Here is a 19,796-nt window from a genome sequence, read left to right as displayed (position 1 = left end):
TTTTCTGTTGTAAAAATGATTCTATTTTACATCCTCTTCTGTAATTTTACTAGTGTCTCTTTAAATTTTTCTTCTACTGGTATCTTTTCATGTCAGTAGACATGGATCAACCTCAGCCTTTTTCATGGCTGTATGGTATGTTACCATCTATTATGTATAATTTAATAGAAATTACTTTTGGTAAGCAATAATTTCATCTAGAGGACATAAGTAAATGAAAGCGTTTTTAATATAAAGCACATTTTTTCTATGTGAAAAAATATTAAGATGGCTTCCAACAAAGGTTAATAGAAAGATAATCAGTCAAATCCAGCAAAACAAAACAGTTCACATTTCAATGTTACTATTATTAAAACTCATGAGATTTAGCCATTTTACATTTTTTTTTAAAAATTTATCTCTAGTCCTTTAAAGTCAGTTCCTTCCTTGCCACTACTTATGTCTTTAGAATTCACTGAGAAGCCAAAGTAGTTGAACTATTAAATATGTTATTCAATTCTACACAGAGTTCTTGAGCAGTGAAACATAAAACATACAAGAATGCACACTCAGGGCAGGCCAGTGGTGTAGTAGGTAAGGAGGCTGGACTCCCACATGGCTGACTGTGATGTGAGTCCCTGACCAGGCAGCTTGCTTTCTCACTTTCCTTCTCTCTCTCTGTCTCTGGTCAACTTCAATAAAATAAAATTAAATTAAATTAAATACATAATGACAATGAATAAAATTAAATGAAAGAATTCTTTAAAAATGTACACTATAATTTTTGCAAAGTAATCATGGATTCATTAGTCAGAGAGTCACAATTGCATAGTATACATTCTTTCATTCAGTAAGTGTCAAGTTTGTAAATGCAAATAAGCACAGATTTTGGGGGCAGAAGGATTTGCCTGCCTGTTAAGCATTTGCTCATCTTTTACTGCAGTTAAAGCATCCTCTGTTCTCGTTTTCTCCTCCTATGCACAAGTATCAGCTCTCTTCTGTGATGGGACCTGGGATTCTTCTTTGTATCCTGGACACCATTTTAGCATAGCCTTTGTGACAGTTCAACTTCAAGGCCTTTGAGGGCGGGGACTACCTGACCAACCAGATGTGGGTGTGACGTCTACATTGGTCCAGCATGTCACACAGAATAGCACACATTCACATCTGCTGAATAAGTGAATGAATCTTTAAATATTTCCAGAAGTTTTAAAGAAAACATTTTTTATGAAAAATTACACAAATGCTTAACAATTACTTTACTTTGTTGAATTACTTAAATTCCATTTTTAAATTTCTATTTTTTAGTGACTTTTTTCTTTTAATTTGTGAATTGGGTACTGAAATTAGCCATTTCTATACTAACAACCAGTCAATTAAAATATTTTCTTTTCATATTAATTTTCATTTCTAAAGATAAAAACCATCTAGTGTTGTAGTTGAAATAATTAGATGATGTAATCCATAAGAGAATGAGTAGTTAATTAAAATGTCTTACCATTTAGTGTTTCAAAAATGACATACCAATTCATCAAAAATAAAAACTAAATAATGATAAATATTAAATACCAATGCAGTTCATCTTGATTTTTTTTTTACTTTTTAATAAGTATACTGACTAGATGTCAGGCTTTTGTTTTTCAATATTTTATTTTTAAAAGAGTTCTTTTATTTAATTTGATCTATTACTATTATTTTTTTCCTAAATTTGATGAGAGAAGGAAGTGAGAAAACAAACCACCAGGTCTGGGACTCAAAACATGGTCAGCCATGTGGGAGTACAACAGTCTTAGCTACCACACCAACTGCCGACCTGATACATTTTATTTTTAAGAGTAGTTTTAGGTTAACAGCAAAACTGAGCAGAAGGTACAAAGTTGCCATATTACCCCTAACTCTGTATATGCACAGCATCCCCCAGTGTCAATAACCTGCAGTAAAGTGGTATCCTTGTTACAACTGATGAATTTATATTGACACAGCATTACCAAAGTCCATAGTTCACATTAATTAGGGTCCACTCCTGGTGTGCGTTTTATGGGTTTGAATAATGTATGACAAGTATCTACCATTATAGTGTCATACAGAATAGTTTCACTGCCCTAAAAATCCTCCCTCTCCTCTCAACCCTGATTCTGATTGAATTATCAGTGGTATTCTTCAAAGAAACAGAAAATACAATCATAAAATTTGTCTGAAATCACAGAAGATCCTATGTCACCAAGCCAATACTTTATAGAAAGAATAAAATAGGAGGCATCTCACTGCCTGACTTCAAAACACATTACAAAGCTGTGAGAATCAAACAGCATGGTACACATTCCTCAAACCAGAAACACAGACCAATGGAACAGAAAAGAGAATCCAGAAATAAACCCCTAAACATACACCCAACTGATTTTTGACAAAGGGCATAAGATAATCCAGTGCAGAAAATAAAGTCTTTTTTTTTTCTTTTTCTGGAAAGGATTTTTGCTATAGGGTGCGTGCACTCACCAGAAAGACAGAGACAGAGAGACAGAAAGCAAGTAATCACCCCCCAGGGGGGATGGCCACATCGCAATCTCTTCTCCATTCTCCTCTCGGGATCTTGGGCACGCACGCACACGCGCCTGGCGTGAGTTTAAGCCACCAGGTCCAGGACTTGAACTGCAGTCAACTACATGTGAGTCCAGCAACATAGCCATTATGCTAACTGCTGGTCCAAGAAAATAAAGTCTTTTCAGCAAATGGTGCTAGAAGGACTATATATCCTCCTGCAGACTACACCTGCATTTCTCACCATTAACAAAAATAAACTCAAAATGAATCATAGATCTAAATGTAAAGCTCCTCATAAAACTAATTATGAAAAACACATGATTATATTGGATTAGTCAAAGACTTCTTAAATAAGACTCCTAAAGTACAGGAAATAATTCAAAAAATAGACAAGTAGGATTACATCAAGCTAAAAAAGCAATTCAGGAAACAATAAATAGAGTGAAGAGACAATTCATGGAATGGGAGAAAATATTTGAAAATTATGCTTCAGACAAAGGATTGACAACCAGAATATTTAGTGAACTCACATAACTTGCCCACAAAAAAACCTCACAAATAGTCCAGTCAAAAAAATGGGCAAATGAACTGTACAGACAGCTTACAAAAGAAGACATATGAAAGGCCAAAAAGCATATGAAAAAATGGTGACTGTCTCTTATCACAAGAGACATGCAAATCAAAAAAACGAGATATCTCTTAATCTCTTAACCTTACTCAGAATGGCTATGAAGAAAAATAAATAAATAAATAAATAAATAAAAGAATGACAAGTGCTAGAGACGCTGTGGTAAAAATCAGAATCCTCTTTCACTGTTTGTGGGACTGTACATTAGTACAGCCACTCTGGAAAACAATACAAAGGGTTCTCAAAAATTTACAAACAGAGGGGACCAGCAGTTAGTGTATTGGCTATGTTGCTGGATTTCCACGTAGTCAACCGCGGGTCATGTCCTGGACCCGGTGGCTTAAAACTCACGCCAGGCGCGTGTGCGTGTGTGCCCAAGATCCTGAGAGGAGAAGGGAAGAGAAGGGATTGCGGCGTGACCATCCCCCCTGGGGGGTGATTTCTCGCTTTCTGTCTCTCTGTCTCTCTCTGTCTGTCTGGCGAGCTCACGCACCTGATAGCCAAAAAAAAAAAAAAAATTTACAAATAGAGGGATCAGCAGATGGTATAATGGTTACATCACTGGACTCCCATGTAGTTGACCATGGTTCAAGTCCTGGACCCAGCGACTTCAAACTCACATTGTGTGTGTGTGTGTGTGTGTGTGTGTGTGTGCACGCGCACGTACCCAAACTCCTGAGCAGAGCATGGAGAAGAAGGGATTGTGTCATAGCCATTCCCCTATGGGGCGATGTCTTGCTTTATGTCTGCTGTCTGTCCCTCATATAGAGTGTATTGGGGCAATGTCTTGCTTTCTGTCTGCTGTCTGTCCCTCATATAGAGTGTATGCGCCGTATAGCAAAAATCTCTCTTAAAAAAATAATTACAAATAGAACCATCTATTTGTATGACCCAGTAATCCCACTCTTTGGTATTTTCCCAAAGGACAGGAAATCAATCAGAAAGATACTTGCATATCCACACTTACTACAACATTATTCATTATAGTTTAAGAATGGAATCAACATAAGTGCCCAAAAACTGATGACTGAACTAAAAAAGTGAGGCACGTATACACTATAAAATATTCTTCAGCCATAGAGACCAGTAAAACTCTGTCCTTCAATACGAATGGATGAATATAGAAGATGTAATTGAAATAATGCTAAGTGAAATAAGCCAGACTATAAAAGACAAACATTGCACATTCCCACTCAATATCTACTGAATGTCTGGACTCTATGATAGAAATGGAAAGATTCCAAGACATAATAGTAGAAAGAACAATTGTAGGTATCAGAGGCTATATGGGGGGGGGGGGAGTAGTGAGAGGAGATTGGAGGGGCTCAGGAAAAAACATTTAACAGACACAACAATGAAATGTTCTTTGTTGAAAATGACATATATGGGAAAAAAATAAAAAGAAAATAACGTATATGGTTATATCTTTGATTTGATTGTCATGCACTGAATGTATGCTTTGAAAAATCATATTGTATACCATAAAGATATACAACAATTGAGTGCAAATAAATTATAAATTAAAAATGTCATTAGGAAAAAAATAGTTGCTAATGACAAAATACAAACTTTCAAGTCAACATTAAAATTGAGGAAACTAGGGGACCAGCAGTTAGCATAATGGGGTGATTTCTCGCTTTCTATCTCTCCATCTCTCTCTTTCTGGTGAGCATAGGTGCCGTACAGCAAAAACCTCTAAAAAAAAATAATAAAATTTAGGAAACTATCTGGCTTTCCAATACTCAGTGACTTTTCTGACAGGATTAGCAGTGATATTAGAAATATGACATTTTGTGGGCAGAAGGTGGCATGGTGATTAAGGTGCTGAACTCCCACGTGGCCAACTGCGGTTAAAGTCCTGGGCAGGCCCAGGTTACTTTCTCTCTTTCTCTCAGTCTCTCTCTTATGAGCACATGTGCCCTACAGCAAATTAAAAAATAATAATACATAAAATTGAATAAATCTAAAAAAATGACATTTTGATATCATGTATTAACTACAATGTGACAAAATATGAACCTCTCATAACTCTTTGAGTTGTATTTTCCAAAGACCAAAGCAGAATTTTATGATGAGTATTTTCCAAAGACCAAAGCAGAATTTTATGAAATCACAGGTTCATAGAAAATGCAAGACACAGAAAGAAAAAAACAAACAAACAAACAACAAGACATACCAACAGATTCCACACTGGAACTAACTTTAAACACACACACACACACATACATACACACACACACACACACACACACACACACACACACACACACACATATTGAGCTTTGGTGTAGTACCAAAGAACATGAAAAATTACCTGAAAGCATTATTTAAAAATTTCTCCCTTTTTTAATTACATATTTTTGTGAAGCTAGAGTTTTAGATTTCTCACCATATACTTCAGCCAAAACAACATACTGTAACAGATTAGAAACATGGAGCTATGGAGGCCACAGGTGGTGTGGTGGTTAAAGGCACTGGACTCCAACCCTGGTTCATGTCCTGGCCCTAGTGGGTTGCTTTCTCACTCTCCTCTCTCTCTCTCTCTGTCTCTCTCTGGTCAAATTAGAAACAAATAATAATGATGAGAATAAATGAAATAAAATTTAAAAAATGGAGATATGAAACTCTCTATTCTATTATGTCAGGCATTAAAGAAATTTGCAAAATGTAAAATAATACTACATGTTTATATTTGTTTGTTTTGGAAAGTATTTTTCATAAAGTGTGTTTTATAATAATATAAAAGGAATTTATTGGTATTATAAATAAATCAGTAAATAATTTTAAAATTTTTTGGTTTTAATTTCTAATACACTAAAAATCTACAGATACACTCTTTTTTATTATATTTTTTTGAAGAGGTTTTTGCTATAGGGTGCATGTGTTCACCAGACAGACAGAGACTGAGAGACAGAAAGCGAGAAATCACCCCCTTCCCAGGGGGGGATGGCCATGCCACAATCCCTTCTCCTCCATTCTCCTCTCAGGATCTTGGGCACACACACACACACACGTGCCTGGCGTGGAGTTTTAAGCCACCAGGTCCAGGATGCGAACAATGGTCGACTATGTGGGAGTCCAGCGACACAGCCATTATGCTAACTGCTGGTCCCTATAGATATACTCTTCATAAACAACTCTTTTAAGTCTTCAATTTTTATGAGGTTCTGGGACCCAAAAGTTTGAAATTCAGTAACTTAAATACTAAAAAGCACTTGAAAATCAAAAGATATTTGGAACCAGGGACAGTGGGATAGAGTGATATTCACAAAGTAGTGGGGACAATTGTCAGTAGATCAAAATGTTAAGACTCTTCTTTCTGGAGAAGAGGAGATGAGAGACTAGACAGAGGGATAAGAGATGCAGAAGGAAGGAAGAGTTTTTAAGTGAGAGATGATAAAGCATGATTCCAGGTAAGACAGAGATGCCACAGGGAATGAGAAGGCACAGATAAAAGTGATAGAACTGTCCAAATGCTAGGCCCAGAAAGGAGGTAAGGGAGGATGGTTACGAATTCTGGAGACAGGGTGGGAAGAGGGTGGGAGAAGGGGAAGAGTGTAGGGAAAGGAGAAAAATAGAGAGGCAAGGCATTTATGGGACACAGAAATGGATAATTATCTGTTGAAGATAACCTGTATAGTGTCTTCACCTGGACTGGTGCGAAGTGTATTCATGTTGGGTAAATTCACTTTACAAGCTGAAGTGATAATATAGTGAGTGAGTGTATGAAAGAGGTGTGAGGTCTGTTCAGCAAAGCTGGGCTTCATTTCAGTCTCGCTGTCAGCACAAAAGAAGCTCTTCAGCTTGCCCATTTAAAAAATGAAGGACAGGCGTAGATAATTCACAATAGAAGGTCTTTTTCAGGTTCAAAATTGTAGAACTTGTATAAAAATAATGCAGTAAGGTCACTGCTTAAGTAAAGCAATGGTGCCATTTATTATGATGAAATTAAGGACTGAGCACATGAAGCAGCATGGCTGGCATCATTACTCAACCACAGTTATTGAGTGCCTATATTGAATGTTCGTATTTTTTTAAACTAAAAATCGGGACAGAGACCAACAACGATTTCTTTTGACTCCATGAATTTATTTACTTGGCATGTCTTTAAAAAGCCTAAAAATGAAATCACTCTCAGTTGTACATCAAATAAATTGCCTCAACTTAAAACAACAAAAGTTCATGAAATAAGGACCAACCTAGGAACTCTGGAACATACGGTCTTTGGTCAGATGGAGCCCTCTATATTTGCTATAAGCACGATAAATGAAATGACAGCAGAGCCCCTTTCCTCAAGTTACTTATAATGTGCATGATTCTGTGCTTGGAGTGACACATATTAGAGGCATATCTAATTTCATCTATGATAAAAATCCTGGGCCTGACAGATGATGTGGTGGTTAAGGGTGCTGGACTCCCACATGGCCAACCGTGGTTCGAGTCCTGGACATGGTGGTTTGCTTTCTTATTTTTTTCTCTATCTCTCTCACTCTGTCCCTCTGTGGTCAAATTAATAATAAATAAATAAATAAATAAATAAATAAATAAATAAATAAATAAATAAAGTTAAATAAATTAATTCTTAAAAAAGAATCCTGAAATCTCTTAAGTCTCCAAATATAGTCATATTTTGCATCCACTTATAATTTCATTTTTGAAATCCTATATTTGGTGTACATTTTGCCACTCAGTCCTTGAGAACATAACAAAATAGGCTTAAACTTAAAAATCACATTATAACTAATTTGTAGAAGTGTTTTATCTTTATTTCTAATTGACCTTTTTAAAAATATTTAATTCTTTTTTAAATTTTTATTTTGTTTTATTTACTATTATTATTCAATTTGGCCAGAGAGAGCCACAGAGAGAGAGAGGGAGAGTGAGAGTGAGAGAGCAAGCCACCAGGTCCAGGACTTGAACCATAGTTGACCATGTGAGAATTCGGCACTTCAACCACCATGCCACCTGCCGGTCCCCTAATTGATCTTTAATAGTAGCTTACAATGAATTTCTGTTCTGCTACTGTTAGGGAAATTTTGGCAAAATGGATAAGCAGTTTCCCTTTTGGAATGTGTATGTATCATATGTGGGTTCTAGAGTGCTATTCTCTCAGGTCAGTGACATCTGTGCAGAATACACTGGAAATATAGCTCTACACTTTCCAGTTTATGCTACTACATCAAACAGAGGAGAATAACATAAGTCATTGTTGATACGGTGACCAAGTTAGGACAGATCAAATGGAGTCAAGCGTGGCATGCATAGCGTTGACTAGTGTGCTGTGTGGGGGATGCTCCAAGGAGAATAAAGTTAAAAAATACAGCAACTTATAACCAATGTGTAACAATGAATTCTGAAGAAATTTCAGTAATATTTATCCTCCCAAGCTTGAAAAGACTTAGTTCTACTTTCTTTAGTGTCTACAGCATTTTTCACTGAGGTGGTTGTATTATAGCCAGGCAATTACATGACCCCCTCCTTGCTTCTGCCTCGCAAATTTTTTTTTTAAATCATCTTTCTGAAGTGTATTGATCATCATTATTTTTATTTTTTTAATTTGACCAGAGAGAGAAAGCGAAAAAGCAAGCCAGCAAGTTCAGGACTCAAACTACAGTTGGCCATGTGGGAGTCCAGTGCCTTGACCACCAAGCACCTGCCCGCTCTGCTTCTCACAATCTTATCTAGAGTTCTGGGTGATACCTCTGTGAAGATCACCTGGGAGACTGATAAAGGGAAACCAACAGCAAGTGAGATGAGAGAGATCTATAGGAATTCATTTCTTAAATGCTACCTATGGTTCTTACACTACTGATTCAAACACATATAACTAATGCTTTAACTATTTTGTTGCAAATATATCTGTGTTCTAAACAGAATGCAGTTTAATTCCCAAATAATAATATAGTTTAATATGTTATAGTGAAAATCTGATGGTAGAGCAACTTCGTATAGCTGTATTTTTTTTTTTTTGAGAGATTTTCACTGTAGGGCGCGTGTGCTCGCCAGACAGACAGAGAGAGACATAGAGACAGAAAGCAAGAAATCATCCCCCAGGGGGGATGGTCATGCCTCAATCCCTTCTCCTCCATTCTCCTCTCGGGATCTTGGGCACGCACGCACACGCACCTGGTGTGAGTTTTAAGCCACCAGGTCCGGGACACGAACCGCGGTCGACTACGTGGGAGTCCAGCGACATAGCCATTACGCTAACTGCTGGTTCCCGTATAGATGTATTTTGAAGAATGTGTGTACTATATTCTCTCAAGGGCATTGAAATCTAAGTAATTATCTTATGTTATTAATGGATGCCACTGTATTATTAATAATATGCCTGGAACTGAAAAGTGAATTATTAGGAAATACTTAAATCTATGACTATAAAGTTCACATAGCAGTTAATATGTGATTTTTATACCCTTTACAAGCTGTTCTATAGAAAGATATCTACAGGTACATAAAATACTGTAAGACAGTCTAGGGTATTTCAGATAATACAGGCTTTCTTATTTTAGAAAAATAACCATAGCTGATGTTGTGTGTACTATCATTATTCTTGCTTTCATGACTTAGGAAATAAAGCTAAAATTGCATATATTTCATATACTTATACATACCATGTACATACACACAAACATACACACAGTACAGAAAAGACTTAGGGAAACTTGTAGAATATAGTATAGAGAAAAGAGAAAACAGGAAGACAGGGCTATGATGATGAGTTAAAGGAAGATGGGAGGGGGCCAGCAGGTGGCGTGGTGGTTAAGGGCACTGGATTCCCACATGGCTGACTGTGGTTCAAGTCCTAGATCTGTCAATTTGCTTTCTCATTCTCTCTCTCTCTCTCTCTCTCTCTCTCTCTCTCTCTCTCTCTCTCTCTCTCTCTCTCTCTCTCTCTCTCTCTCTCTCTCTCTCTCTCTCTCTCTCTCTCTCTCTCTCTCTCTCTCTCTCTCTCTCTCTCTCTCTCTCTCGCTCTGTCTCTCTCTGGTCAAATTAAAATAAGTAAATAAACAAATAAAGTTAAGTAAAATATTTTTTAAAGGGGGGGATGGGAGAAAAAGCCCTAATTTACTAAAGGTAAGCAGGTATTAAGGTGACTGGTAGTTGAAAAAATTTTTCAAATTAACACTAGTTACATATTTAAAAACTCATTTTTAGGTTCCTTAGGGACAAAACAAACAAAAATTACTATTATGCAGATTTAAAAGAGAGGTGTTTTGATAGAGTCTTTACAGAAGGGACACTTAACGGTGCACTGAGTGACAGTAACATGACAGCCCTGCTGTAATAAGTTTGCAGGCAGTTTCCTCTGTGTGCCCTTCAAAGGCTCCTCCATGCAAATCACAGGCGTCATACCAAAGGGGAAGGCGAGGAGGGTGGCTCTCGAGGAACCTGACAGCCTGGTGCTCATGCTCTGATGGTTTAACCTGGCCTAGAAAAATAAACTAGAGTATTCAGAGCAATAAATGGACCACATGGTTTTTCAACTAGCTTCTAAGTATTCTGTATTTCTCAACTGAGCTTTAGGTAAAAGTTGATTAATTAACAGAAGCTAACAACTCTGGCAGGCATTCTGCATATTGTCTAAGGGCAAGTCTTCAAAAACTAATGAGGCATCACTGGAATACACAGGCTGAATGAAATTCTGAGTTTATTCAATAATAAATGAAAAAGCATTCAAAGAGCCTAAGTTTCAGGCAAGGGAGCATGGCCAGAAAGAACAATGACTCGGGTTTTGTTCTCTTGACTTGGGGTTACTAGAGTACTTGCTTTCACACTTAAATGCAATTAAGAATATCTTGGGGGAGGGGAGGCACCAGTAGGTGGCAAGGTGGTTAAGGCAGCTGGATTCCCACATGACCCACTGTGGTTTGAGTCCTGGACCGAGAGGCTTAAAACTGAAGCTAGTGCATGTGTGCTTGCGTATCCAAAATTCTGAGAGGAAAATGAAGGAGAAGGGATGGCCATCCTGCCTGGGTGGTGATTTCTCACTTTCTCTTTCTCTGTATCTGTCTTTTTCTACTCTATAGTAAAAACCTAACCAAAAAAAAAAGAATCACCAGGAGAGGCATCTGAATATGCAGCCTCCCAGGTTTCATGACAGTATCTCGGTTCTCAGGTAGATCCTAGAAATTAGGTAATAATCCTGAAGGTGGCTCAGCAATACTTTGTAACTATTATTATACAGAGTGCTTAAGACAGAGCTAGTACTCATCATGGTTTAAATTTCCCCTTCCTAGCTATGCCTTTAGTTCCATCAAGTAACAGGTAATGAATGTATTTTGTTTACTATCTAGTTACATGATTTCCATTTTAGTGGGAGTTTCCCTCCTAGTAACAGGATATCTAAAACTACTTGGTCTACAAACTATAAACAAGTTTTATGTGTTCCATATGAGAGGCTGCAATTTTAGGTTGGTCTTAGTTCAAAAGTTTGTCTGAAGCAACTGTTCTTTGTATAGCGTATGAGCAGTGTGACTCAGTCTGTCCCTCTGCACAAGTGCCTCTGGCAAATCCAGGGGAATTCTAGCCTCATGCTGGCCTTGTCTTTTTTCCTACTTTTAACATGTGGGTGTGCACAAGTAGATACATACTTACAGGTTAAAAACTGGAGAGCAAAAGCAATAGACTAGGAATAGGATGGCTGAGGTTGTTATCTCAGAGCTACAGCTTTACTAGTCAGCTGACTAATAAATATCACAACTTATGCAAAAAATTGTAATTTACTTAATGCCATTTTTAGAAAATTTGTTTAATGAATTTGATAACAATAACATGTAAAGCGTCATATAAATAAAAATGATGATTATTTTATTTATCATGTTTTGCTATAACCTCATACTTTAATATTGGCCAGTGAGGTTTGATCAGTGATTCAGAAAAAATGTCTACAAAATTTCACTAACACGTGTTCCAACCTATTTCTGTTTGCAAGCAGAAAGATATTATAGGAAGTTTTAGCAATTAATAGAAAGTGAATGCAGTTTTATGAGGACCAGCAGTTGAATTAGTGGCTATGTTGCTGGACTCCCATGTAGTCAACCACAGTCTGAGTCCCAGACCTGGTGGCTTAAACTCATGCCAGGTGCGTGTGCGTGTGTGCACAAGATCCTGAGAAGAGAATGGAGGAGAAGGGATTGTGGCATGGCCATCCTGCCAGGGGGTGGTGGTGGGGGGTGATTTCTCACTTTCTGTCTCCCTGTCTTTCTGGTGAGTGCATGCGCCCGATAGCAAAAAACTCTCAAAAAGAATGACTTTTTCTTCTCTTTATTGTGGTTTTTTAAAAAATCAAATTTTGTCAATCCTTTCCATGAACATACAATTTAGAGCTTAAACTTTAACTATGTTTTTTAAAAGGTTTAATTGTATTTATTTATTTATTCATTTATTTTTAATTTGATCAGAGAGAGACACACAGAAAGAGAGAGAGAGAGAAAGTGAACAAGCAAGAGACCAGGTCCAGAATTCAAACTGTGACTGGCCATGTGGGAGGCCAGTACTTTAACCACCATACCACCTGCTGGCCCCTACTTTAACTATGCTTTTTAACAAATATACCAGCAAATAAGAAATTCAGTTAACAATATAATTTGGTGAATGAAGACACCATTTATTAAATTTTATACTGTCATCTAATGATTAATAAACTAGACTTTCATGATAATAAAATTGACACTTTATTTTACTATTTAATTTGAGACATAACTGTCAAAATTAAAAAAAAAACCCTTAGAGAGATTACTGCATTAAAGTTTCAAAATCCTGAATGTAAAACTGAAAACCCAGATGTGCATCAGAAATTATGAGCCCATTGGTTAGGTGAAAAAACAAAACCAATAACAAAATAAAACCAAGAAAACCAAACTGAGGCTTATTTAGAATTCTATGACTATATTTCATTTTGGGACTCACAGAAAGAGTCCATTTTATGTACACCCCAAGTCAGAATACATTATATTTTAAAATATCCAATGTCTCCATGATACTACATTAGTGCTTAACTGAATTAATAAATTGAGACATGAAGATCAAGCTCATAAAACTGACTATAATGACATCTTGTACTTGATACATATACAATACTTGGAAATATATTAGCTACCCTTTCATATGCATTCTGGGTTTTCACAGTAGAGAGACCCATAAGAAACTACCATTCACTAAACACCTAAATCAAAGGCATTTTGCTGGGAGTTTCCACACATATTAGCTCATTTATAACAAAAACTGGGACCAGCGTAGTGGTTACGTTGCTGGACTCCCACATGGCCAATCACAGTTCGAGTACTGGACCTGGATACTTGAAACTCACACCAGTTGTGGGTGCGTGCGTGCCCACAATCCTGAAAGGAGAATGGAGGAAAAGGGACTGCGGCATGGCCATCCCCTCTGGGGGGTGATTTCTCGCTTTCTGTCTCTCTGTCTCTGGTGAGTGCACGTGCCCTATAGCAAAAATCTTAAAAAAAAATAGACCTAATTAAGTTTTATATCATTTATGATCTACCAACCTTAGCAACTAAATTATAAGCATATAACAACATATTTAAGGTTAGCCTAAGCTAAAACACTACCTTTAAAAGAGCATAAAAGACAGACAGAGAGAGAGAGAAAGAAATACAAAACAAAATAAAGATTTTTAAAAACAAATATGATGGAGCCAGCAGATGGCATAGTGGTTACATTGCTGGACTCCCACATGGCTGACCGTGGTTCAAGTCCCAGACCTGGTAGCTTGAAAATCATGCCAGGCACGTGTGTGTATGCCCAAGATCTCAGGAGGAGAATGGAGAAGGGACTGTGGCTTGGGCATTCTTTTTGGGGGGAGGGGGGTTTCTCTCTTTTCCTCTCACTGTCTCTATCTTTCTTTCCCCAGTGAGCGCACGTACCCTAAAGCCAAAATATCTTTAAAAAGAAAGAAAATCAAACATCACATGACTGAATCACATCTATTTCTACAGCTGACTGTGACTGGAGTTTCATACTTAGTGAAACACTTCGTAAGTAGAGGACTCATAAAATACTCTAAGGCGCCTCGTACAAATGCACAAACATGACAGATACTCAATAAAATATTCTTACTTCCTGCTGGTATGTTATCGTTGTTGTTCATTTATTTAGTAAAACTCTGCCAATAGTGGCATTGACTTGCAAAATTTCTGAGGTCCTGCCCAAGCTCTCTGAAGTCCATATTTATCATCTGTTCCAACTAACAAGCTATAAGCTTTTACTATGTATTATACTTTTCTATTTATGGGCTGACTCTCAAATACATGAGCTTGTATGGCTGGTATTTTCACAGTCCTAACAATATCTAACATAAATTTAATAACTTTTTAATAAATCTGATGTTTCATAACATCAAGCCTTATCAACTAATGTTCTGGCTAAACAATTACATAGTTTTGCTTAAACCATCCTGCCTTGCCATGTTCTGTCAAATAATGGTCAGCCTTCTTCAAGTGAAGTTCAAAGCCCTGTAATTTGGTCCCCCCCCAGACTTCCATTCTCAGCCTCCATTCTAGCAGCCGACTATGCAGCATTTATCATACATACGTACCACACACATCCATACATACTTCTGTGCCTGCAAACACCTGCAGGTCTGATTCCCCTCGCAACTTGAGATGACATACATCTGTTTATTCTCAAAGCCCACCATCAATTCTTCTGTGAAACTTTCCAGATTCCAACACCAACCCTACCACTGTCACCCCAACTCCCTCAGAGGATGAACCCCTGTCCCTATTTAGCAACCACTTTTTTAAAGCATTTTTCTCAGATATAATTATTAGTCTGCCTTTTCCTTTGTGAACTTCCTGAGACTTTGGGTTGAACACTCCATTTATTGTCCTACTCAGTCCCTGCTATGTAGCTCTCCAGCACATAACACAGAATTGAGGATCATTTGTCTATATAATTACCTCTCCTATTAGACCTGATGCTCCTCGAAGATATCGTCTTATGCATCATTGTTTCCCTAGGGCCGGGCAAGTACTTGATACACAGTAGGTGTTCAATAAAGGTTACTAAATTAAAAAACAAAATACAATTGCTCTCTGACAAATGAGAAACAAAGCATTCAGTTAAGACACATCTCAGCATTTAAGCAGAAGCTCTACCCTCAGTGACGGCACATGAGCAAATGAAAGCACATAGGCAGCAGATTGTGAAGACTTCGGGAACTGAGCATGCTGCCTGGGGCAGCCAGGCTTTCAGCAAAGGGATAACACAGACCCTTTAAATACCGAGCAAGGTACTCCCATTAACCTTTGGAAGCTTATTTACATGGCAGTGGCTGGTACTTTAACATTCAGTAAGATATGCCTAATAAAGCTGCCTCCTCATGGCCGCTAAGTGACTGAACAATGCCACTTAAACATTTTCTTAGACAACAATTAACTAAGGGAATAATGTCTACATATACTTTTTATTTAAAAAAAATTTTTAAAGAATTATTTAATTTTATTTATCATTATTATTTTAATTTGCTATAGGGCATGTGTGCTCCCCAGAAAGAGACAAACAGAGAGAAAGTGAGAAAGCAAGCTGTCAGGTTTAGGATTTGAACTGCAGTTGGCCATGTGGTTGTCCAACACCTTAACCACCAAACCATCTACTGGCCCCTATATGTATTCTTTTTTTTTGAGAGATTTTCACTGTAGGGCGCGTGCGCTCGCCAGACAGAGAGAGACATAGAGCCAGAAAGCGAGAAATCACCCCCCAGGGGGGATGGTCATGCCGCAATCCCTTCTCCTCCATTCTCCTCTCGGGATCTTGGGCACGCACGCACACGCGCCCGGCATGAGTTTTAAGTCACTGGGTCTGGGACACGAACTGCGGTCGACTACGTGGGAGTCCAGCGACATAGCCATTACGCTAACTGCTGGTTCCCTATATGTATTCTTAAAATCAATTAATTATATGAAAGATTTAATAAATAAAATTTTTAACAAGACTATGAACCAGAATTAATGTGGTATAATGTTAAAAAAAAAGGCAACATTCTAATTTGCATTATGTATACCGCAAGAAAATACGCTTCTGTACATGTATGCTGCAGCATATATTTTTTTTTAAAAATCTGTGTTCATGTTTTAACTTCTGAGTACATAAGTCAGAAACCACAGAACGAAGAGAATAGAATATAAATGCCTTGTTATAAGCATAGAAAAAGATATGGGAAAGTTCATGGAGAACAATCAATTTAGCAAATACTTGTGAAATGTCAGCAATTACAGAAAACAGATGATATTGTAATGTCACTTTTCTCAAGAAACTTACAATCTAAAATAAAGCTTGACACTACCATATACATAGAAATGAGCAAATGTAAGTAAAGATACCACTGAACTTGAACTTGCCTTAAATAGAAAAATGTTATGTAACTATGCCTAACTGTTGCGTGTTCTACGAAAACTAAACAATGATCTTCAAGAAATTTAAATACTATTTCTTGACTATATGAAGGTAAGATTTTTTCTTATTTTAGTTTTTGCTATGGGATGTGTGTGTGTTCACCAAAAAGAAGCAGACAGAGAGAGAGGGAAAGTGAGAAATCATCCCCCTGGCAGGATGGCCACACCACAATCCCTTCTCCCACAGTCTCCTTTTGGGATTTTGGGCAAGCATTTATACGTGCCCCACATGATTCTCAAGCTGCCAGGTCCAGGACTCGAAACTCGCAGCTGGCCTTGTGGATCCAGCGCCTTACCTTCCACACCACCTGCTGGTCTGATAAGAAATGTTTTAATAAAATGTGCTTCAAGCTATAAACTTTTGAGAGGCAAACTTAAAACTACCTTAAGAAAAATAAAATGCTACTATATTTTGACACTAAAAAAAAAAACACTTCATTGCATGACCATTTTATACTATATGAAACATATATTCTTAAGGTCATACTTAATATATGTAACATTATTTATAAAAGTTTTAACTTTCTGTGTTTTCTTTTTCTGTTTTCTCATAGGAAAAACAACTATACTTCACAAAACATAGTAAAAATATAGTCCTTTACATTAAAAATAAAATTTGCCAATGAAAATGTGGCAGAAAGATTTCCATTGGTGGAAAAGTAAGTCAGAAACTTTCGAACTCCTTTGTAATGTGAATAGCAAGTCAATAATGGATATAAGAATACAAATGTATTCAGTGGATGCTATCTCTTATTTATTCTTAAAGTTCTGAGCAAAATGACTTCATGACCCAATTTCGAATAGCTGGTTTTATTATCTTTGTGTTTTTGCCTACAAGGTACCTACATCATTTTACAAAGTAAATAGGTATTCATTAATTAATGATTGACTTTCAAAATGAACAAGACTACTAACTAACCAGGCCAAACCATTTTTGAAACTTATTTGTTACTCGAGATTATTTTTTCTGCATGCTAGTGAAGACTTCTTTACCTGCAGATGGCTGGGAAACATTCTTGAAGACCTTTCTTCTTAACTAAAGATCCTTCAAGGCAGTACATAATGATGTCCATAACCTTTGACAGAAAAGATGCAGATCTAAAATTAATTTCAAATACTTAATTTTCCCAAATTTAAGTGATCAACTTAGACCGTAATTGCTTATAAAAATTCTAGATAGTTTGATTTTAGTATTTACTTTAAAATGAAACAAAAGCAAGTTTAAACACATGTATTCTACTAGCTATCCTTCCCCATATCTGTGAGAAAAGTTTAAAGGATAGTACAGTAAAATAAAGAGGACAGACTTGTTTACCTTAAAGTCAATTCATATTTATGTATAGCATAGGTAGCTTTTAATCAATACCATATATTTTGCTTTATTTATAATGAAAGATGTCAAGGAGAACGTAATCTTCAAAAATTACTAACAGAGATCAATTCCATGTGAATGGTGAACCATTCTGATTTCTGAGTAAGTTTAAATAAGGACATGAGATGCGGCACAGAAGTTAATTCATTTTAGTTATCTCTCTTCCTTACACACACATATACTCTCAATCTCCTTCTCTGTCTACCTGCTTCATCTTTTAGAGATGCTGGAAATAAAAATGCTAATTTATATTGATAGTACTGCAGTGAAATATTTAATTCTGAGTACTGATGCATCATTTACATTTTTAAAAAGATTTATTTATCTCAAGACCAGCAGATGGCTGAGTGAGGTTCAAGTCCCAGACCTGGTGGCTTGAAAATCACGTTGGGTGCGTATACGTGTATGCCCAAAATCCCAGAAGAAGGGATTGTGATGTGGGCATGCCCCCAGGGGGGGTGATTTCTCCCTTTCCTTCTTTCTGTCTCTCTCCTGTGAGCACACATGCCCTATGACAAAAACTTTAAAAACAGCTATAAACATATATTTACTTCATCTACAAGTGAGAGAGAGACAGGGGCAGATACGATCCACTCCCAACCCCAGCCAAACCCTGATCATGGGCACACCTATACCTTGTGTACTTGAGGAGGTCTCCAGATGAGACTCTGGAACCTTCTCATGTGGCTCTGTCTTACAGGGGCCAGTTTTACCACTGTGCCAATGTATAGCCCCCTTGGCACATCATTTAAAACAGGATACTCTTACCTCCACAAGAAGATCCACAACATCTGTGGGCATCTTTTCGATGAGAATTTCAATGACTCTAAGAATTTCTCCTTTAGCTCGTGCAAGAGTTGTAGTATGTATATTCTGCTGTGATTGGGTATTTGCCGCAAGAGCCGTATGCCTGTGCACCTATAAAGACATTTCCATGTAGATCCCATTCATATGTGACATTGTTTTACATTCCCAGCTACTAGTTTATTTTTCACTTACTAATATGATAAAAAAACAATAATAATAAAAAACCGACCAAGAAAATGTTTTCGAGTTGAGTAAGGAAATACTTAATGGTTGCAAAAAAAAGTATTTAATATGAGGGGAGGTCTTTAAAAAAATACATGGAAAATGCATATTATGAAAAAACCTGCATACATTGATTTTAAAAAATGTTTTGCATCCAAATAAACTCATACTCTGATTCCTTTTTTCTACCATAAACTATCTGAAGTCTCCTCATATAATAAAAGCTCAAGTATTAGCTAATAAAATTCTAAGTATTATGAGACCTTAACATAATATTATCATGACATCTAAAAAAAAAAGCCAGAAGATTTGTGAATTTGGTATGTTTGGTAGAGAGGTGGTAGTAGTTAGGAGATGCCAAGGAAATAAAAGGTATAATCTTTGCTCTCAAGTCATAAGAGTAAATGATAATTATAAAGCACATACTATGTGCCAAGCATTATTCTAAGTGCTTTATAGTCAAGGTGGCAAATCCAAATAAACAGACTTCCAAAAACAATACGCATGGTAAGTAATACAAATTTGGTGTGACTTTTCTCATACAAATTGTCAGTTTTACAGCTCTGAGGAGTCGAGTGCACGTCAGTGTGGTAGGGAACAGCAATAACAGTGAGAAATATTTCATATTTTACTCTAACATGCTAAGAATTTAAAATGCAGTGAAAAATTTGTTTTTAAATGTTAATAATCGCTGACTCTTACACTGAAATATTTTGAAATTACCCTTCCAATTAAATCTGGAATAGAATGAAACCAAGGCTAGGATAGTCTAACAATTTGCTTAAAAATACTCATATGTACTTGATACAATTAAACTTAAAAACTCAATTAC

At 36.8% G+C, this 19,796-nt stretch overlaps 1 protein-coding gene across 5 annotated transcripts in view; it reads right to left on the bottom strand.

The window, feature by feature from the left end:
* The window catches only part of WDR7 (WD repeat domain 7), a 409,927-nt gene that overhangs the window by 94,581 nt on the left and 295,550 nt on the right, over window positions 1-19,796 (bottom strand). For all 5 annotated transcript variants that reach the window (XM_006139909.3, XM_006139908.3, XM_027767915.1 and 2 more), the window contains 2 exons: window positions 18,704-18,853; window positions 17,557-17,639 (listed from right to left, as the gene is read on the bottom strand). In XM_006139909.3, coding sequence (XP_006139971.1) covers window positions 17,557-17,639; window positions 18,704-18,853 — 233 coding nt within the window. The remainder of the gene's footprint in view (window positions 1-17,556; window positions 17,640-18,703; window positions 18,854-19,796) is intronic.

Source organism: Tupaia chinensis, unplaced genomic scaffold, assembly GCF_000334495.1.
Source record: "Tupaia chinensis unplaced genomic scaffold, TupChi_1.0 Scaffold000012_1, whole genome shotgun sequence".
Taxonomy (NCBI): domain Eukaryota; kingdom Metazoa; phylum Chordata; class Mammalia; order Scandentia; family Tupaiidae; genus Tupaia; species Tupaia belangeri.
The sequence above is the reverse complement of the archived record's forward strand: the minus strand, read 5'-3'. Positions and strand labels throughout refer to the sequence as shown.